General features: G+C 36.2%; 4 protein-coding genes across 5 annotated transcripts; 3 read left to right on the top strand and 1 right to left on the bottom strand.

Moving 5' to 3' along the window:
- The first annotated feature begins 870 nt into the window (after window positions 1-870).
- On the top strand, window positions 871-6707 carry LOC140785319 (uncharacterized protein At4g15545). 2 transcript variants are annotated; one of them, XM_073133158.1, is made up of 10 exons: window positions 871-1369; window positions 1473-1541; window positions 1989-2042; window positions 2197-2260; window positions 2351-2428; window positions 2521-2778; window positions 5082-5127; window positions 5206-5284; window positions 5400-5516; window positions 6394-6707. In XM_073133158.1, exons 1-9 carry the CDS (start codon window positions 1109-1111, stop codon window positions 5490-5492), a joined length of 1002 nt encoding a protein of 333 aa, XP_072989259.1. In that variant the 5' UTR covers window positions 871-1108; the 3' UTR covers window positions 5493-5516; window positions 6394-6707. The 2 variants fall into 2 exon arrangements, with proteins under 2 accessions (XP_072989259.1, XP_072989260.1); XM_073133159.1 differs by having other exon boundaries at window positions 914-1369; window positions 2503-2778.
- A 544-nt stretch (window positions 6708-7251) lies between these two features.
- LOC140785057 (photosystem I reaction center subunit III, chloroplastic) lies at window positions 7252-8798 on the top strand. Its single transcript, XM_073132762.1, has 2 exons — window positions 7252-8152; window positions 8643-8798. The coding sequence occupies exon 1, from the start codon at window positions 7442-7444 to the stop codon at window positions 8132-8134; it is 693 nt and encodes a 230-aa protein (XP_072988863.1). The 5' UTR covers window positions 7252-7441; the 3' UTR covers window positions 8135-8152; window positions 8643-8798.
- A 65-nt stretch (window positions 8799-8863) lies between these two features.
- Window positions 8864-10438, bottom strand: LOC140785058 (LOB domain-containing protein 4). Its single transcript, XM_073132763.1, has 2 exons — window positions 10118-10438; window positions 8864-9539 (listed from the first exon to the last, which is right to left on the bottom strand). The coding sequence occupies exons 1-2, from the start codon at window positions 10292-10294 to the stop codon at window positions 9168-9170; spliced, it is 549 nt and encodes a 182-aa protein (XP_072988864.1). The 5' UTR covers window positions 10295-10438; the 3' UTR covers window positions 8864-9167.
- Window positions 10439-16957: 6519 nt separating this feature from the next.
- Window positions 16958-18885, top strand: LOC140783208 (uncharacterized). The gene is made up of 3 exons (XM_073129991.1): window positions 16958-17217; window positions 17349-17372; window positions 18228-18885. The coding sequence occupies exons 1-3, from the start codon at window positions 17019-17021 to the stop codon at window positions 18542-18544; spliced, it is 540 nt and encodes a 179-aa protein (XP_072986092.1). The 5' UTR covers window positions 16958-17018; the 3' UTR covers window positions 18545-18885.
- Window positions 18886-20248: the final 1363 nt, after the last annotated feature.

Below are 20248 nucleotides of genomic sequence, written 5' to 3'. Positions count from 1 at the left end.
ATAAAGTGCTTCATTTTAGTTAATAGAGCGAGTCTTTTTTGAGGAAAGGAGTCCAAAAGAACAAGTAAAGTTTTTGGTAGATAAATAATCATTTCTTTATATCAAACATAGAGAGGTTTTAGAAGTGGAATATTTTTTATTTTCACTTTCTAACCATCAAACACTCCCTAACAATGAAGAATTTGAGAATTTTATTTTCTTACACAAATTCTCATGTACAAAAGCTGTCGTATTATACACGATACAATGGTAGTATAATAGTTTTGGTATTATTTTCTATATATACTATAATTGGAATTCGTTCGTCTATGTAGCTAGGTAATTGAGACTCATTTTTATATAGAAATATACACGATGCATATATAGTTAATGACTAATGTTAGCTTCACATCATGTATCAATCCATGCTTCCAATTGTGTACTTGCCATTTAGAAATATCCCTTTCACGCATACCAATTATGACGTTTACCTTGTCTTTCGTAGATGATTTGTCGGATAAAAATTTATAGTAAACTCACTTATAGTAAACAATTATAACTTATTGATTTACTAAATTCGGAAGGATTTGTTGAAAATAAGCAATTATTGTAATCAATAATAATATACTGTATATAAAAAAAAAAGAAGAAGTAAAAATGCAACTCTCTCTTTATAGAATAAAGAGTGAGATGAAAAAAAATCTTACTTTCCACTCTACTTTATTTACTTAAATACTATAAAGTGGTGAACTTATGGAAAATTGTCATTGTTTTCGCCCATCAACCAAAACACAGGATAAAATGCGGTCATCAACTTCTTTAGATTACTTTCTCCTTGGAAAACGTTTGGATAAAAACTATTTTAAGGGAGAGTAGGCGCCAAGTATCATCACTCATTTGAAAATTTTTGGGGAAGGGAGAGGATACAATTTGAAATCGCTGTTGTGTGTTCCAACCAGCACAGCAACCAAAAGAGCAAAGGGAAAGGCCACCTCATTCGAGGGCAAACAAGAGGCGCGAGAAAACCAAAGCAGCTCCCACCAATTCCACCCCAATTCAAACCCTCGATAACCAAAACCCCTTCGTCCTCGTTTCCTCACCTCGCGAGGGTTTCGATCTCGATCCGGAGATGAGCGCGGAGTTCCACCTCCCGGACGAGATCTTGGCCGTGATGCCGACGGATCCCTACGAGCAGCTGGATCTGGCGAGGAAGATCACGTCCATGGCGATCGCGTCCAGGGTTTCGAAGCTGGAGCTCGAGGCCGGTAGATTGAAGCAGAAGCTCGCGGAGAAGGATCGTGTCGTTATCGAGCTCCAGGAGAGGTTCTCGCAGTTCGATCGGATGTACCAAGACGCAGATGCCAAGCTCCGGGTCGCGCTTGAGGATAACGTTAGGCCCGATCCACTGTAATTGAAGTATTTCTTTTCTTTGATATGATTGTTTGCCTATTCTTATATATACTTTTCCGGTTTTTATTGTTCCTTTGGCGAAGATTAAGTTGGCTAAGGAGCGGGATACGCTGGCTCTGACGTCGAAGAAATTAGCTCGGGATTTGACAAAGGCATGAGATTCTTATTTTTATGTATCTTGATTTTTGGTTTGTTTAGCATTCTTGAATTGCAGAAAAGGAAAAACTGAGGGGCTAATTGTTGAAGTTGTAAAATGGTATCAATCAATAATAAATAGTTCATCTGTATATGAATTGATGAAGCTCTACTCACCGCATGTGAGTAGGCAGTCATGGTTTTCTGATCTTGCCAGCCTCAGAATTTCTTTGTCGATTCACATATTTCATCATTGCTTAAAGTTTGATCCTCCTATGAAGTTAATGTTACCTCAAATATGGTTACAGAGGTCAGGATGCCCACCCACTGGGATATTAGGAACGCTTCCATGTTAACAGCTTACCGAAATCAATACAGCTTCTTTGCTGTTTTCATTTGAGCAGATTGTTATTCAATCTCTGGACAACCTTAGATGCGGTTTCTTTTTTTTTTTCTTGTTGCAGTTGGAAACATTCAAGAGGCACTTGATGCAGTCGATTAACGATGATAATCCAGCTGTAAGTTTATTTAATCATTCTCACTACATAGTCTTCCCTCTGCTTCCCATACCATTGTTGCTACTGTAACTCTTAAATCATGTTAAAATCTAAGAGAAAGTGGTTTTTCTCTGTATTCATTTTTTTTTTTTCTGAACCTTTTCTTTCTCGGCAGCAACAGGAAACAATCGATATTAGGACCTGTGATCAGTCAGTAACAGAAGTATCTTCCTGGAAAGGTTTTTGTTTCTGAGAATACTCTCTTACATGTGTTCTTTGCCATTCAATAGCCTTATATTATACTGACTATTATCATATTTATGATGCAGAAAAAGGAGACTCCATTGGTAACTCTGTGCCAAATCTAGTCAGTGGATCTGCAGAAATGGGAAACAAAGCTCAAGGAGGTATTAGTCCAACCTTGTATTTTCTTGTTCACTCTTTTTTTCTTTTTCAGTTTTAAAAGTTTGATATGTTTTAGTTGATCTGTTTGTTACAGCAATGAGGAATGCTGCACAGAAGTTTTCCATAGCTCCACGTGTCACCCCACGCGTCACACCAAAAGCTACACCAAAAGTAATATCTACTGCTGGTTCTCCTAGAGGATTCTCCACTGCAGGATCACCTAAATTGACATCTGGTGCAACTTCACCAACAAAACCCCGGTATGAGGGGCAGTTTACAATGTCACCATGGTATCCATCGAGCAAGCAGTCGTCTGCAGCTAGCTCACCTCCTCGTGGGCGTCTTAATCCAGGTTCTGTCCAGACAAATTCATTGCCTTTTAGCTGTAGTTGCCACCAAGTATGCACTTTCATAAATTCATCTTTTGGACGCATTTTTTGGTCTTCCTCAATATCTCATCTAACAATAAGTTATCTTTATTATCTAATATTGTTCTCTACTTTTTTTGATATTATTGCATACATTTGATAAGAAATCAATTATATCAAGAGTTTAAATTTAAAATAAATAATAATAAAATTATTTAATTAAATTATAACTTATTTCTTATCACAAAGGATCTGTTTATAAATATCAGACCTAAAGTCTGTTGATTATTTTGCTAATTCGCAACAAGACTTCAGAATCGTTATTGATATTTGTAGAGACTTAAAATATTGAATTAAGAAAATACTATAAAGAAAATTTGTAAGCATTCAAAATTTTAAATATTAATATATCGAAGTAAATTAATTAATTAAAAATATGTCTATCGACAGTGTGTATATTTCTATGTAGTTTGTTTCATCTGAAATTAATCATCTTTTACTACTTTCCATAATTTTTGTCTATATATTTTTCTGATTGATTTTTTTATTATGTCCATTGTTTTATAAAAGAAATCCATATTAAACTTGTTATCACTGTCGACAAGTTGTAATACTTTGATAAGAAGTTCAAATATTGCATTGACAATTGTAATATCATTCCAAAATACATTTACAAGATACATGTTTTTCAGAGTTTCATCTAAGGTTTTATCTTTATGTTTTAGATTTTTAATTTAATATATCATTACTATGATGTAAATATCTACATAATATCATTTTTGTAGTGCTTGATATTCTCTAATGCTAAAAATGAGTAACAAATCTAGTGATGCTAGGTCTAGTGATTTCTCTATTATCGGTTATCGGCCTAAGTAAATTAAGAACCTAACTATGGTTGTATATAAAATTTATTAACCTCTGATTTTCATGTATGACCATATCAATTTCAGACTTTTTTGTAATATTTTCTAACATAAGATTAATATAATGTGCAGCACATGATGTCCAATATAATAAATAATGTCTCTTTATCATGACTAAATTTTTAGTAATTTTATAATTGACATCATTATTAGTTATCATTTGAACTATTTTTTTTACCTATTTTTTATACCGTTTTATTCATCAACTGACAAATATAATTTGCACTTTTGAGATGAGCAGTAGCATTTACAGACTTTAAAAGTATTGTTCTTATGTCCGAATACACTAAAAAATTAATTATATTTATTCTATTTTATACTCCACCCATCACACATCAATTATAACCAAATTCATTCCACTATCGTTTAAAAATTTCAATATAAGTGCGAAGCTCATTTATTTTTGAGTCAAGATATTTAGTAACAATATCATTTAGAGTAAGAGACAGAACACTATGTCTTATTAATTGTATAGTATCTATTATAGTGTGATAATAAGAATTATCAGCTACATTAAAAATAATATGGTTGTAGAAGAAAAGTTTTAGAGATAACCCTTTAAGAGTTGTCTTAATAAAAGTCTGTGTACAACTTTCTTTTTTTCAAAAATATGTATTTATTGGTTCAATATTTTAGACTCCGCTATAATACTAGGAGTCCTATGGGTATAATTGCTACCCTCAAGTTCTTTTTCTCCTTGTATATGAATTGATTTAAATCTCTGAACATTATCATCGCAACTCGAGATCGGCCAAAACTGGAAATCATGGGTAAAATAGTTACATTGAATTCAAGGATAGTATTTAGTACTTAAATATGTAGAACTTAACTAGTAAGAAAGGGATGATATATGGGATATGCTAAGTAAAGGTTATGCAAATACATGAACTATTCTATCCAGGTAGATTAGACTACATGATGATCCATAACATGAATCAGAAGGCAAAGTTCTGATACTATTAAGAAATATTAGTGTATCCTTCACTTTATTTAAGTTAATTTTTGGTCTAACCTGTGAAATAAATTAATAGCCAGAAAGGGCCAATAAATCAAGAAAATATTTGCATAAGATTTTTTTTTGGCCAAATAAAGAGGAATTTTTGCCTTTCTGTTATGTTCTAGATGAACAAGTATTTTTTTGTCAAAAGTCAAAGCCAACCCACGCGAAAGATATTCCACCCAATAAACATTGTTGTAGGTTGCAAGGACACAATAAACTTCCTGTTTCATTACACATGAATGGAAATCCTTGTAGTGTCATCTTATTTCAGAGATAAAATCTTAAACCATCTGGTCTTTATTATTTATATAATGTGCCATCGTGTATATTTGTTATTATTATTATTTTTTCTTTCTCATTTCAGGACTCACTCCCCGTATAGATGGAAAGGAATTCTTCCGTCAAGCCAGGTCTGTTAGTCCCTCCTGATGCCGATGCTAATCTATGCTATATAGTTGATAGACTGTTACTTTTCTTGTGATTGTCAGGAGCCGTCTCTCATACGAGCAGTTTGGAGCATTTCTAGCCAACATTAAAGAGCTCAATGCTCATAGGCAGTCACGTGAGGTTAGTTATTGCCTCTTAGCTAAGATATCACAGATTTTAAAAATCTGATTATTTGCTGTTGAAAACCTTGAGTTAGAGCTAGACAATTGTTGTATGAGCTTCTACTTTCATGCAGGAAACCCTCAAGAAGGCTGAAGAGATTTTTGGTTCAGATAACAAGGATCTCTACTTATCTTTTCAGCGGTTACTTAATCGTAATCTGCCTTAGACTTCAAATAGGAAATTGTTTCCGGTAACACTTCTCTCTCTCTCTCTCTCTCTCTCTCTCTCTCTCTCTCTCTCTCTCTCTCTCTCTCTCTCTCTCTCTCTCTATATATATATATATATATATAAAACTTGCCTCTTGTGGCTTTTGCCTAAAATCGTATTACCCCATTAACTTTCATTTATATTACTTTCCCTCTTGTTGTTTAGACTAATGTGAAATTATTAACTTTTCCAACCAAAGTTATTAGAAATTATATAAAAAAATTTATCAGAGGGAGTTTTCTCATCATAAATAATATTAAAATGTTAGCATTGTCCACCTATTAAATTTACTCACTGTATTCTATTTTTCAAATTAAAAAAAAAATGAATGTTCAATATCTTCTATTGTTTTCAAGGATTATAAGCTTCAAATCTTAGTTATTATTTAATTGTCACAATATACTTTTTCTGAAATATATGATCATGGAATAAAAATTTCAATCACCTTAAAAATATGAGTAGTAGATCCATATATTCTCAAATAGTAAGATTATTAATATTATAAGGGTATTATGATAATTTGTACTTTTTTTGTTAAGTTTGGATGAAACAGTTAACGATTTCATATTAATTTATATCACATGGGGCAAAGTGATATAAATGAAAGTTTAAAATGTAGTTTGATTTTAGGCATACATAGAGATAATTTGTAATTTACCCTATTTTTTTGGTTGTATTTATATTACTTGCCTATGCTTAATAACATAGACTTGAACTGAAAAGAAACATTGGCAGCAGAAACTTGCTTTTCTTGACCTTTTGCTTAATGCTGTAGCCCTGAGTTACAAGATTTTTGAATTTGAAACCAATGTTTTTACCTATTGAAGCTACTGGTTTCCTAACAGCAGTTTCACTCTCAGGTCATGTCGAGAAAGTTTGGTGAAATGTAGCCCTTTTTTTATCAACGACTGCAGTTATGCGAATATTTTGGCTCCACTGAAAGATTTGAACAGAGTTTAACGTGGCGTTGCAGGGTTGCAGAGTTTAACGTGCAATTTCATTGAGCATCTCCAATCTTGATTATTATTCTCCGGCCAATTTTCGTACTCATTTAACTAAATGAGTGGCTGTCCACGAAAACCATTCTGCAATTTTGAACTTTTGACAATGGCCAAAGTTCTCAAGTCTTAACTCTTTTCTGATAATAAATTTATTTCAGTGAAGTACTTCTCAAGAACTGAGCATCTCTCTGTCAAGGTTAATCAAAATCTACAAAGTTGTATTCCTGAAACAATTATGTCCATTAAACCTAAATCTGCTAATCTTATCCAAAAACAACGCCCATTATTATATTACACATTTACCATTCTTAGAATGTCAGGCATCTGTGAAGCCTATAGAGTTTCTCTTAATGCATTTGCTGCAAAAATACTATGTTTTGTTTTTTTCTCATTTTGCAGTTGATTTATATGTTATTGTGATTTACACGGTACCTGGGATGTTTGTTGACAAACAAATGCCATGTTTGACGAAAGCTCATGGTGTTCCTCTCTAATCTAGTAATGCAAGGGTTGAATAAAAAAAAAGATGGAAGGATGGGAATAAACTGCAATAAGCACAAGTATAGGGCTCAATTAAAAAATTAATAAATTACAAAGTATAAAATCTTCCATTGTTTTCTTTAATTAAATCAAATAAAAACAACGAGGCTACAAAATCTTCTCCGGGCTCACCATAGCCATGAGTTGTGAACAAAATCTCCCTTACTCACCCAACCGCCAATCCGTTCCCTCCACCTGTCCCTTTCCTCCCTCCCACCTTATCCCCACCCAAATTCCCTCCCCTCCCCTCCCACCTTATCCCCCTCCCTCCTACAAACACTGCCAAACCAAAACCAAATCAAGAGTTCTTCTCAACTCACGGCAAAAGGGCAGAAGAGAAAGGAGTAGGAGAGAAGGAAATCCACCTATGGCCAGCCTCAGCTCCATCCCCACCCTCTCCAAATCCCTCTCCCCCAAACCCCGCCTCCACCACCTCTCCAAGCCCCGCCTCTCCATCTCCTGCTCCCAGAGCCCAGATTCCCAAGACCCCTCCCTCTCCTCCTCCCTCAAGACCTTCTCCGCCGCCCTCGCCCTCTCCTCCGTCCTCCTCTCCTCCGCCGCCGCCCCGCCCCCCGCCGCCGCCGACATCGCCGGCCTCACCCCATGCAAAGAGTCCAAGGCCTTCGCCAAGCGCGAGAAGCAATCCCTGAAGAGGCTCAGTGCCTCCCTCAAGAAGTACGCCCCCGACTCTGCCCCGGCGCTCGCCATCCAGGCCACGATGGAGAAGACAAAGCGGCGGTTCGAGAACTACGGCAAGTTCGGGCTCCTCTGCGGATCCGACGGCTTGCCGCACCTGATCGTGAGCGGCGATCAGAGGCACTGGGGTGAGTTCATCACGCCCGGGCTGCTGTTCCTTTACATCGCCGGGTGGATCGGGTGGGTCGGGAGAAGTTACCTGATCGCGATCCGGGATGAGAAGAAGCCCACGCAGAAGGAGATCATCATCGACGTGCCCCTTGCCACGAGTCTCCTCGGGAGGGGCTTCATCTGGCCCGTCGCCGCCTACAGAGAGCTCATCAACGGGGATCTCGTTGTTGACGATGCTGACGTAGCTGTCTGATCTCGCTTCGAGACACAGGTAAAAACTTCAAACTAAAGGTTAAAACGCCTCTTTTTTGTGTGCGTATGAATGTCTTTAAATTAACTTTTTAACATTTATAAGTTTAAAAAAAATCTATATTAAACAGAATAAGAGTATTTTTCTTCTTTTATAATCAAAATGATAGTCTTAACGGCTAATTAAATGTTCTCATGCAAAACCTAACGTGTTTCCTACACAAATAAGAAATTTTAGAAGGTTATAAATGCACAAAAGAAAAACCTCCTTATTTATAGTTTATATATGCTCTGTTCTTATGGTTTTGGGCAAAACAAATTTAAGAAAATGCTTAGTGTCCTTTGTAGATTGTAGTGGACCTAAGTTCTTGCTTAAAATCTGAAACGCTATCTATGAGGTATCATTTAAACCAAAATAATAATAATAACACGTAAATATAGGTTTGAAATATAAAAATATTTTACCTGTGGATTAAATGAGAGTGATGACTTGGTTTGGTCTTTTTTTGCAGTTGGTTGATAGGGAGGGGTTAGGCTGGAGGAGCAAAAGGAGTACCGTCGAAACCTCTGTTGTATTTAAGATTCACGTCTGTACCTCTTACTACTTCTTTGTATTCGTAATTTCGTATATTTTGTGGAGCCAAATTGTTATATTTTCCGCCTTGTAAGCAGCCTCCCAAGTGTGTTTTTTTTTTTAAAAATTTTTTCGCTACTTTGCAAAATCCAAACTCTGTGCCAAAATAACTTTTCCAAATTTATTAGAGAAGAGAATTGAGTAGTTTACATTCACCTTTTTCATTTAGTTGGCAGATGAATTAATTCACTCACTACATATCCTTCTCCAAAATATTAAACATAGCGTATACATGTCATTCATGTCATAACAACAGCCTTGCAAAATATAGAGTATAATCCAAAACACTTTTAAAACATACCATAATTTGTACCTAAATTAGCCTAATCAGAATCTTCCCCAAAACTTGAAGGAGTGAGAGAAGGCGATGCTGTCAAACTAGCCTAGCCTCGCCTCACCTAGCCTAACACGACCAAATTGGCGGATCATCTAAGCCACTCTGGTCGACCATCACGTCGAGCGCGAAGACCGGTTTGGCGTGGTCGTGGTCGGCTATCTTCGGCGACAACGAGGCGGTGCTGGTGCTGCCAGTGGAGCCGACGACGAGATGGGTGGGCCTTCTTAGGTGGTGATGGTGGGCCAAGTAGGCAGCCCGGCCCATTCTCAAGTGGACCATCTCGGCTTGGGCCAGGGCTAATTGGGCCTGGAGGGCTTCGATTTGCTGCTGGAGAGACGAGATGGCACCCACGCAGCCATATATGGGATCCCTCACACGTGCGTTCGCCTCGTACACCAGACTGCTCACTGCATCGCCCCGGTGCAGCACGGGTATCTCCTGTCATAATTGAATCTTATTTAGTTAGAATAATACTTCTATCACATTAAATGTCAGTTAATAATTAATGTATAATAATAAAATTTTATATTCTTTCTGTAACAGTAATGAACGATCATTTAGATCGTCCACCCATTGAGTTTGTCTTCATTCTTACTCAATGGGTACACAATTAGATATAGTGAAAAACAAGAAGGGTAGCTAATGTTACCTACCATTAGTGGTAATTCAATCATGTGAACAAAAAATTAGCTAGGGAAATAATGCTAGTAAGTATATTATAATAATGCTTAGTTTTTCTTCACCTCATGTGAGGGGCCATAATAAACCTTGATCATCTGTCACTTCTCATGTTTATTATAAGTCCCAATGGGTAGACAGATGACATTTTGAATTGACTTAACAAGTCATTTCACCTATTTGCTACCAATCATAAACCCATAAACAACTTTATTCACTACTACCTCACTGCTCTAATTCCCTCCTCACCAAGATCTTGGAATTGCCTATTAAGTTAAATAGCAAGAGAGAGAGAGAGAGAGAGAGAGAGAGAGAGAGAGAGAGAGAGAGAGAGAGACCTGCAAGAGTTTGCTAACATTGCTTGCTCCAAAGACCTTGTGCACATTGGCAAACCTCTGTGGCTCCTCTGCCGGGAAATAGGGTGCAAAGATGCAATCTTGGGCGCACCTCCTCCTCAAAAGCTTGCAAGCTGCACAGGGTGACACAGTCCCTTGCTTCCTCCCCACCTCCCTCATCTCTCTCAACCAAAAGCTTTTGACCCAATTCCGCCAAAATTGGGCGAAGTTAGGTAGCGAAGGGGAAGATTAATGAGAAAGGTTGGAGATCGAGTTAAAAAAGAAATAAAAGAAAAGAAGAGAAAAATTATTAAAGAGAAAGGAGAGAGATTGAGTGAGAGGACCAGAAGGTTAAAAAAGGAGAGAAAGGTGGTTGAGGAGAGGGAGGGAAGAGGTGAGGAGGAGGGTAGTGGGTATTTGAAGAGTGTGGGGATGGTCCAAGAGGAGGAGGGCGGGCCCCATGAGGTGTGGATTTGGCTAGACAGGAACATCTTTGGTGACAAGATGGTGTGGAAGAAGCCCTTTTGTGTAAAATCTAATTCTCTCTCTGTAGCAATACTACCACTACTCCTCCTTCCTATGTGTATGTGAGTACATACGTTGGATATGGCAGGGGGAAGAACTGGGAAGGGGAATGAGATTGGACTTGGGAAGGTATCTCCCTTCATGTTGCCTTGTCATCCACGTATCTTTCTTTCTTTTTCAGATATATATATATATATATATATATATATAGAATTACTACCCCCAATAATTAATACCATTTTTAAAATATCACTCTGGTAGTTAGATTTAACTTAGTTATAATTATATATAGCGTAGATCTATAAAAAAAAAAAACTATTTAATCCTTACTTAAATTTGTTAGAAATATTTTGTTAAAAATTAACTATAATGGCAACTGTGAAACTATAAATAAAATGGTTTAATTTAGTGACAGTTTTAAAGAACGCAGTTATTCTATTGGGATCAAGGTTTAAGAAATTTTAACATTCGGTTTAAAAAACCGTGATAGATGAACGTTCAGATTCGCAGTGTCTCATAAAGAGTTGAATAGATAAGACAGAAGGCCCGATAATGATGATGGGTTAGACTAATGTTAACAAGTCTCACATACCAAGTTTATCTAAACTATTTAGCATACTAACTCCACCTTAATTAAAATTAAAAAAATACCACCCTGCGAAACAGCACACATTTAGCTCGGAGAAAGTTTTAACTCACTTCTCCAACATATTATCTAAAAGAATAAAGAATAAAAAAAAGCACGTAAAAAAAAGACGAAGAAAGAAGAAGAAGAAGGAGAAGAAGAAGAAGGAGGTAAAAAGATCTCGGGAGGCACGTTGTTATGATGTGTGAGGGTTGATGAGGAGTGAGGAGTAGTAGGGTTTCAGGTAGGGGGATGGGAGGAGGTCAGTTAAGACACCACCTTTAAACAGTTAAACCACTGTTCCAATCGTACACCCAAACATTAAAACTTTACGAAATCTGAGCCAGCAACGATTAGGTTTTATATTATATATATAAGATCGTGCTCCTCACATGCAATCAATCACACAAGCACCTCTCCCGTTTACCATCACTACAATCCCATCCACTCACAATAAACAAATAAATAATAATAAAAATTAGTACGTACAGTGATCGATCGTTACTCTGTTTCCTCTGTCGTTTGCCCTAATTCATCCGCAGGAAGTATTAGTCTACGAAGCACTAGACCTCATTAGTATTTTTATGAGCATACTGTGTCCTATATATATATATATATATAAATGCTCCAATCTTGATTGAGTTACCTCATCGTTTAAGACCTTTTACTGAGTCATTGGAAGGTTAAGCTTTCTTAATTAGCCGTTTGTTGCCCACAAAAAAAAAAAAGAAGAAGTAATCTCAAAACAGTACAGTAGTCCGATCCTGCCAAATTCGAATTCTTTGTGTTTGCATGTACGACCAGGATGACAATATTGCAAAGCAAGCAAGCAAACGTTTTTTTGAAGAGGGGTTGGTGCAGTGTGTATTGATTGCGGCCGTCGTTGTCGCAAAACAAACGAGGGAGGAGGCAAAGAATCTGGGTGAGGATCATAGGGAGCCACCACAGCCGTCGGATTAGAATTCATATCCACATCACGTGCATGCCCACCGACCATTTGGGGAAAAGGGCCGCCACTAGATTGATGCCAATTAACGTTTCTCCTATATATTGTTGGAAAGTCTTTGTAACATCTAAACTAACTGCCATGATGTGTGTGGATTTACTACATCCAATCAAATCTTGGGTTGGTTTTAGTTGAATCAGTTGATTCCTGATGTATTCGACTGTGATAGAAGAATATAAAAAGAGATGTGGCTCTTTTTCCACCCTTCTCCAAGCCTAAGGTAAGTAAGTAAGTTTGTTCACTCACTCTCTCTCTCTCTCTCTCTCTCTCTCCCTGTATCCTTTTAGAGGAATTAATGCTTGTGTTCCGAGGCCCAGTGTTCACCAGGTCATCTCCGGGAAGGCATTGGAGAAAGAAGTTACAAAGTATGGCTACTGTCTTTTGAAGGTTGGCCTATTGCAACTTATTATGTGGAAAGCCAATTGTGGCCTCACTGTGCTACAAGCTAAAGAAAAATTAGCTGAAAAGGATAGTTATTGTCGAGATGGAGGAATAAGTTGTGCAAGCCAATCTTAGGAGGAGGAATTGGCCTTTGATATCCCTAGCTAGTATGTGATCATATGGACTCAATGCTAGATCCAGGGCCTTCTCAACCAATTCATTGTGTGGAGCTCTAATGATGAACTATGATGAGTTGTAGAGTATTATTAAGCTCGGGATCAGACAACATTTGGAAAATTACTTGAAAGAATGCAACAATTTAGATGGGAATCATGGTTTTCTTATGCAAGTGATCTACCTATTAGAAGTGTCCTTAATAAGCATACTACTTCGACGGGCTAAATCACCTATTCATGGACATAGATTATATCTGAATTTACCTTTTAGAGTCTATATTAGGTTTATTTTTCAGAGTCTTAGTTAAAGTTATGTTTAGAGTTGTTGTAAAATTAGAGTTTTATCTTTTGGAGTTGTCTTAGAATTTGAGTCTTGTCTTTTAGAGTTGTTTTAGATTAGGAGTTTATTTTTTTGAGAGTTTGTTTTGGATTGGTAAATATGGAGAGAAACTATAAATATATAACAAAACATTGTATTTAGATATGATATTTTTCCTATTCAATAAAGTTATCTTTTCACATATTGTGGGAGTTTTGAAGTGAAAGATCTTAGCTCAAAGAGATTCTAAATGTGAGTTCTGGTGAGATGACAAATTATTGAGTTAGTGGGACATCATCTATCTGTTAACTATAAGTCTTGATAAAATGCTAAATTCTTAGATTGGTGATACATCATAAGTATATCCTATTTTATGTCGTCCTTTAAAAAAACGTTTAATTGACGATCCCCGTTCCAAGCATGCCTCTTGGTTTATTAGTTAATTTGGTTTTAGGTTTGAAGGAAGATCCAATATCACCTTGAATATTAGATCACTGAACTGAGATTGAGCCTTTCTCGCATCGAAATGGAGCACTGTTTCGATATTATCCTGTGGGAAATATGAAAGACATGCTGTAGAAGAGTGTTCATAGGCTCTTTATCATACCTAACCAAAGTGGTTTAATTGGGAGGTCAATTTATTCGAAAAAACTATGGCAATGCGTCATATGGAAATATATGGGTCATTCATATATTCAAGGTATCAAGTTTTGGTGAATAACATTAAATTTGTAATCATGTTTACCGCTGAATATAAAAGAACGAAATATTTGACCCCCAACTTTCGAGGAAGATTACCAATATTTAAATATTATGTAAAGCTCCTATTTCGATCTTCTCTCCTTTTGGTCTTTACTAGAGAGAGCAAAGTCAACCTCGAACTTCCTTCCTCAGGAGCTTGATATCCTTTATGTTGTAACCCAATTAACTTAATACCTGATCTAGCTAGGGTTAGGGCAACATATATAGGAGGCTTTACAGAGGGTCTAGCTAGCTAAGTCTTCTTAATTAAGATTAAGAAAACTAATAAATGCTTAGAAGCTTGTCTCTAGTTAACTAGAGTTGAAAGGCGAGTGGAATTAATTAACTAATTACCACGATGGAAGCCATGCCATGAGTTAACTATTCTCAAAAAACTTCCAAATGGTTGCCGTTGTTTGATGCTTTACCAACTTTCACCCAAGGAGAGTTGGTCTTCTACTTTCGATCACACCCCTCTTCATGTGCCAAAGCTTGTCACCTTTTTCCTAGCAACAAGATATGGTTGTCTTTTCTCTCTCTCTCTCCCTCTCTCTCTCTCTCGGTTCATTGTTGATGTCTTAATAAATAATGGATTAGATAGACATAGGAAAGCAATGACTATGGACAGGTGTAGCATAGTCAAAGTTGTCGCAAACAAGAAGGACTAGTGGATCCATTCCACTGTTGATGATTTAACCACCCCACAGTGCTCATGAGTTCCTTGAGTTGTGTCCAAGAATCTTCTTTTGTAAAGTTAAAAAAAAAAAAAGAAGAGAAAGAAAGAAAGAAAAAGAAAATATTTGGTTTGGAGGGCCATCAGCCCATCAACCATCACAAAGGACGTACCCTTTTCTAATTTATTATTTATCTATTAGTGCATGAGGCTTAACATTGGAGATCCAATTCTCTTTCGGAAAGAGTAGTAGGCCCCTCTTTCTTCCATTCTTGCCCATGTACTTAATACTACTACACACACACACACACACACACACACGAGCAGCAGGAAGAAAAAATAGAAGAAGCCCATGGCATGAATAGAATACCCCCCTTCATGGAATGAAATGGATGGTTAGTGCCACAAAAGTTCCTCATCCTTTTGCCAGGGCAAAGAGACATGGCTACAAGGAAAAGGAGGCATGGCATGGCACGCAACCTCATACGCATGCAATAGGGCTTGTCGTGCAAAACTAGGCATGCGGAGTTGATGGGATAGACATGGGTATGAGATGATGATATATGTAATGTAAATGTAAATGTAAATGTAATGCTCTCCAGTCTCCAAGCTAAGTATTAATTGTGGTGAGTGGAAAGTATTTGTTAGAGATTTACGTTAAGAATTTAAAGCCCCTTTTTCTCTAAAGAGGAGGCAAGCATGCTGCCATATAATCAAAGACACTTTCGATTTGCTCCCCATATTATGCAGTAACAAGTGTTGTTTTAATTTCTCCTTATCCTCATCCATCCCATTCATAAAGCTAAGCTTTGAAGCCCCTTTTTTGAAGTCTAGTAATGGTGGATGATTCAATTATGGCATCTCCTGTGGAGACCCATGCTTGCCAATTCCTGAGCCGACCTCATCCAGTCTCAAAGATCTACACAAAATGATAGCTAGCTCATAAATTGTTAACTGTCGTTAGAATATAAACGATAAATTTTATAAAAAAAAACTTTGTTCTCTAAATTTTTGATCCAAAGATCTACAGGATATATAGGGCCAAATTTAAGTTAAGGCCTCCCTTGGAGAGGCCCAAGCATTCTTCCATGCTTAAACTTACTTAAGCTTTTGTTAATTAGGTTGGAACAAGCTAGGTTTTAAGTAGATTTATCCTAATAATTCAGGAATAAGAAGTCATTTAATCTGTTCATTTGTATATATATTCAGAGCTAATTAATATTCTTCTACATACATATACCGTATGTTTTTATGTAAAATGCATTAACGTACGTGCATGAATCATACTAACCACACGTACATTGTTTTACTTTAGTTTATTTATTTTTTGTGCAAAAGACTCATAACTATTATTACTTATATACGTATTCAATAAAAAAAAATACATTCGTATTAGATTTTATAATATTGAAGTACAACATGTGAAAGTGATACGATATGTACTGTAATATACAGCGGATATGATATGATACGACGTTAACATAAACATTACAAAGAAGGCTACAGTCTACATATAAAATATCATCTCTATACTACATACGAGACATGGGCATATTTTGAGAATATTAATATTGGTATTTGGTAAATTTTAGAAGTAATATTGCATTAAGATCGGTGACGAACGTGATCAAACTATAGTAGTTTATTTAAGATAGATGATAGATAATAACATCTGAAATCCATCCTATTAGAAAATTAGGGGTCTATAAAACTAGCCCAAGACAACGTATTAGATAACGAAACGTGAACATTAGTTAAAAACTAAATAATATATATATATATATATATATTATTTTTTATAATAAAATTTATAAATTAGAGATGGCTAATTCTTTTATCTACCCTGTGATTAATAGCCTCGGATCTATATAATAATCATTTGATCAAACTTATAAATAATATAATAAATAATGAGCTAAACATAACCATACAAGTTGACCGACAGGATCAGCTTAGGCTATGTACGTTTGTCATGGGCCAGAGTCCCAAATTAGACATCAGAGTCAGAGTCAAGTGGGAAGTCTTTTCAATCATTAAAAGAAAAAATATATATATCTTTTACAAAGATCAATAAGAATATCTAATCCAACATGCCAAATCTCTTCTTCTATATCATGACAAGCCTTTCCAACTACTTGATAATAGTGACAAGAACTCTATTTTTTACCTCTAAATTGGCTAAGTTAACGGTATAAGTAAAAGTGTTTTATTTCTTTTATTTGATATTCGTATAAAATCCATTAATGGAGTGGATTTTCAGTGCAATTTACTATTACGAAGGAAGAAAAATAATTGGACTCCTTTTGCAATTAATGAGCATACCGGGCTCGAACCACTAATTTTATCAAGATTAGGGTGTTATATGCAAATGTACCTCGTCTAGATCGACCTACACACACTATTATACCAAAGAAACAAACCAGAGAGAGAGGAAAGAAGAGCTCCAAAGCCGACATTAATGGCGATTTCGTCGTCGCTTGGGTTTTTAAACCCTAGATTGGTGAGAGCTATACTGGTGGCGATGGGCCTGGGCATTGCGGGGTACATAGTTGGGCCCCCGCTCTACTGGCACGTCGCCGAAGCCCTCGGCCGCTCCTCCTCTTGCCCTCCTTGCTCCTGCGATTGCACATCGCAGCCAATTCTCGCCCTCCCCGAAGGTATAGTTTTAAGATCTGAGTTCGGATCTCTCTTTTTCCCCGAGATTCGATTTGGTAAAAAAGATGGATCTTTGATCTTCTTTTTCAGGGAGTTGAATTGACTCTAGATCTCCTCTTGTCTGTGTTTGCAGAGTTAAGGAATGTCTCACTTACAGGTCAGTGGCTTTAATTGCTATCATTTTTTTCCCTACTTGTTTATATATTTTATGGGTTGTTTGGAGTTTGGCTTCAGATTCGTTGGACTAATGTTTGCTGTTAAGGTGTTCAGGAAAAGAACGGCCAATTTCTTTTTCTTTCACTAAGAAATTGTTTTCCCCCATTTGTTGTGTTCGGTTTTGATTATCAAAGAATGTCTTAATTTGATAGAAGGGTATCCTTTATGATGATAATAAAGGCATTTGGTTGTACTGTTTAATGACTGCCTAATAATTACTGTCATGTGTTTGGAAATGCTGAACTTAAACTTTACTTGACAAGTTGTTCGCTATTAGAAAATTTTGTTTGCACAACTGTTTGTAGATCTTGGAAACTATCGCTTGGTAATAGATCGCCAACCATAGAAGTGTTGTAGTTGTGGTAGATCTTGGAAACTATCGCTTGGTAATAGATCGCCAACCATAGAAGTGTTGTAGTTGTGATAAACCACCGACGCTATTCTCTGGAAAATACCATGCCTTGACTAATTCTAGCAATTATCCATCATAACCAGTAGTGTATGCCTAACAAAATTTTAATGCCTGAAAATCTGGTCAAATAATTTTAAATCTACTTTTACAAAAGTTGGGATACTGCCTATTTGGCAGTCTTATACCTAAGGGTTCAAGTCTAGTTAACAATATGAGGCTGAAATAGACCCAAATAATTCAAACTTGTTTTCTTGCAGTAGGATCCTTATGTGCTTAATACCTCCATATTGGTCCCTCTAATGAACTTAATTTTGTCTTGCAAGCATTTGCTATTTTGTCGCTTTCCTTACTTGAGAGTGCTTGAGCTCATTTTCTTGGCTACAGATTGCGTGAAACGTGATCCTGAAGTTAGTGAAGAAATGGATAAGACTTTTACAGACCTTCTAGCTGAAGAACTAAAGCTGAAAGAAGAAGAGGCAATGGAAGCTCAGCAACATGCTGATGTGACATTGCTCGAGGCAAAAAAATTAGCATCACAGTATCAAAAGGAAGCTGACAAGTGCAATTCAGGCATGGATACCTGCGAAGAAGCAAGGGAAAGAGCTGAAGCCGCATTGGTAGCACAAAAGAAATTGACCGCACTGTGGGAATTAAGGGCTCGACAACGAGGATGGAAGATATCAACCGTTAAATCTCAATGAATGCTGTTTTCAACGATCTGCTGCAAGGCATTCTTGATTCATTGAATGAAAAGCGGCCTTGTTTAACCGAGAAATCATGTTGAGTTCCCATACAATCATTCCTCAAAGAGGATGGGAATGGAGAAAGAGCTAGTTAGTTATCAGTGGCAAAGCAGGTTCTACATTTTCTGCAATGGTATTGTGCTATGTAAAAGTAGCAGGGTTCTAGGTTTGGAATTCAAGCTTGCTTGTCCATAATTTGTTTCCCTCTGAATTTGTAGTTTACGAATCTTATCTCTTGGTTTGTAATGTATTTAATCGGGTAACCATCGAACTGAAAGAATGAAATGATTTATGATCAATTGTCTTAGATGGACACTTATAAGTTCAGGTGCTAAACTTTCGTGTCTGGCATAATGGTAAGCAGTTTGATGTTTATTGTATATCATTCTGGTTTTGTGACAAGCATATGGGTGTTAAAAGAGGCTGGTGAATTTTATTGACCTACAGAATTAACATGCCCTAAAAACTTCAGATTTCTCTAATCTGATCTAAGATGTGATATGAATTCTGTTCAGAATGCTTACAAAGGTTACCAGGGGACAATTTTCTGCCTGACTCCTTTTCTTTGTTTTGCAACAAGAAACCATCTTCTGGCAAGTGCTAAAGCCTTTGAGGTTGTAAGTGGTTGCTGCACCACCCTAGTGTTTACCTTTTCATAAATCAATTAGTTTTCTTTACCTTTCCATGTCATGGAACTTCTTTGCAAGAGGTACCAACCAATTCTAGTAGAGTTAGTAGGTACTTTTCTTACTTTTCTTATGATCAAGGAAGTCATGGGTTCGATTCCAACCTTAAACAATATTGTTGAGAAATTATTTGGTAGTTTAGTTCGATTAGGTTAATGACTTGGTAGTATGGTTAGTTTAGAAGAACAGTTCAGCAGTACAATGGCTGGGAGCAGGTTTCAGCGACGTATATGGCTTGAAGCCTAAATTAGGTAGGCAACCAAAAGCTTGGTGGAGTCTAAGTGTCTCTGTATCTAAGGAGGGTTGACTCTTTGTCCAATTCATATCTAACCTTCAAGCTCATGAATAATCATAAAAAAAATTTTTACAAGAAGTTTAACAAGTGAAATGGACAAAGAAAACTATTTTGTGTTCTTAAGTACAATTAAAAACTATTGATTGTCTAGATTCTCATATAAGGCTTGTTTATCCGTGGAATAAAGCTAATTAAAAAATTCTAACTTTTAATATTAAAATAAGAGAGCTAATACCCGAATAAGCTATTCTATTATTTAGTTGAATAATAGTACATTTAATGTGATATAAAATTAATATTAAAGTAGCGAAGAATAATAAATTTGCATTGAGAATTTATTATATTTTAAACTAAATATTAAAATTTTGGGGGAAAAATAGTAATTTTAGATTCTTATTAAATTGATTTTAAAGGTTGCATGGAATAAAATAAGGAAGAATGATGAATTAATATACTAGAAAAAATTAAATTATTATTTAGTTTTTTTTAAAAAAGAGAAATTTTATAGATTAACTTTCGTAGTAATATAAAATGGAATCTCTCATCCCAGGTACAACCACAATCGAGGTTCTACCTCAATTAGCAAGCCAATCCGCTGCTTAGTTTGCCTCTCTAAACACACGAGCAACTTAACAATTTTTAAAATTACTAATTAAAAAATTGATGTTGTTGAAAGTTTTG

This window comes from Typha latifolia, chromosome 3 (assembly GCF_019914945.1).
Source record: "Typha latifolia isolate L0001 chromosome 3, TyphaL0001v2, whole genome shotgun sequence".
Classification (NCBI taxonomy): domain Eukaryota; kingdom Viridiplantae; phylum Streptophyta; class Magnoliopsida; order Poales; family Typhaceae; genus Typha; species Typha latifolia.
This window is presented reverse-complemented; position numbering and strand designations above follow the sequence as displayed.

Coding starts and splice junctions, on each gene's coding strand:
- LOC140785319 (XM_073133159.1), top strand. CDS start 1,109: ATGAGCGCGGAGTTCCACCTCCCGGACGAGATCTTGGCCGTGATGCCG. Junction 1,370..1,472: donor GGGTCGCGCTTGAGGATAAC/GTTAGGCCCGAT, acceptor CCTTTGGCGAAG/ATTAAGTTGGCTAAGGAGCG. Junction 2,043..2,196: donor TTAACGATGATAATCCAGCT/GTAAGTTTATTT, acceptor CTTTCTCGGCAG/CAACAGGAAACAATCGATAT.
- LOC140783208 (XM_073129991.1), top strand. CDS start 17,019: ATGGCGATTTCGTCGTCGCTTGGGTTTTTAAACCCTAGATTGGTGAGA. Junction 17,218..17,348: donor AATTCTCGCCCTCCCCGAAG/GTATAGTTTTAA, acceptor CTGTGTTTGCAG/AGTTAAGGAATGTCTCACTT. Junction 17,373..18,227: donor AAGGAATGTCTCACTTACAG/GTCAGTGGCTTT, acceptor TCTTGGCTACAG/ATTGCGTGAAACGTGATCCT.
- LOC140785057 (XM_073132762.1), top strand. CDS start 7,442: ATGGCCAGCCTCAGCTCCATCCCCACCCTCTCCAAATCCCTCTCCCCC.
- LOC140785058 (XM_073132763.1), bottom strand. CDS start 10,294: ATGAGGGAGGTGGGGAGGAAGCAAGGGACTGTGTCACCCTGTGCAGCT. Junction 9,540..10,117: donor ATGTTAGCAAACTCTTGCAG/GTCTCTCTCTCT, acceptor CAATTATGACAG/GAGATACCCGTGCTGCACCG.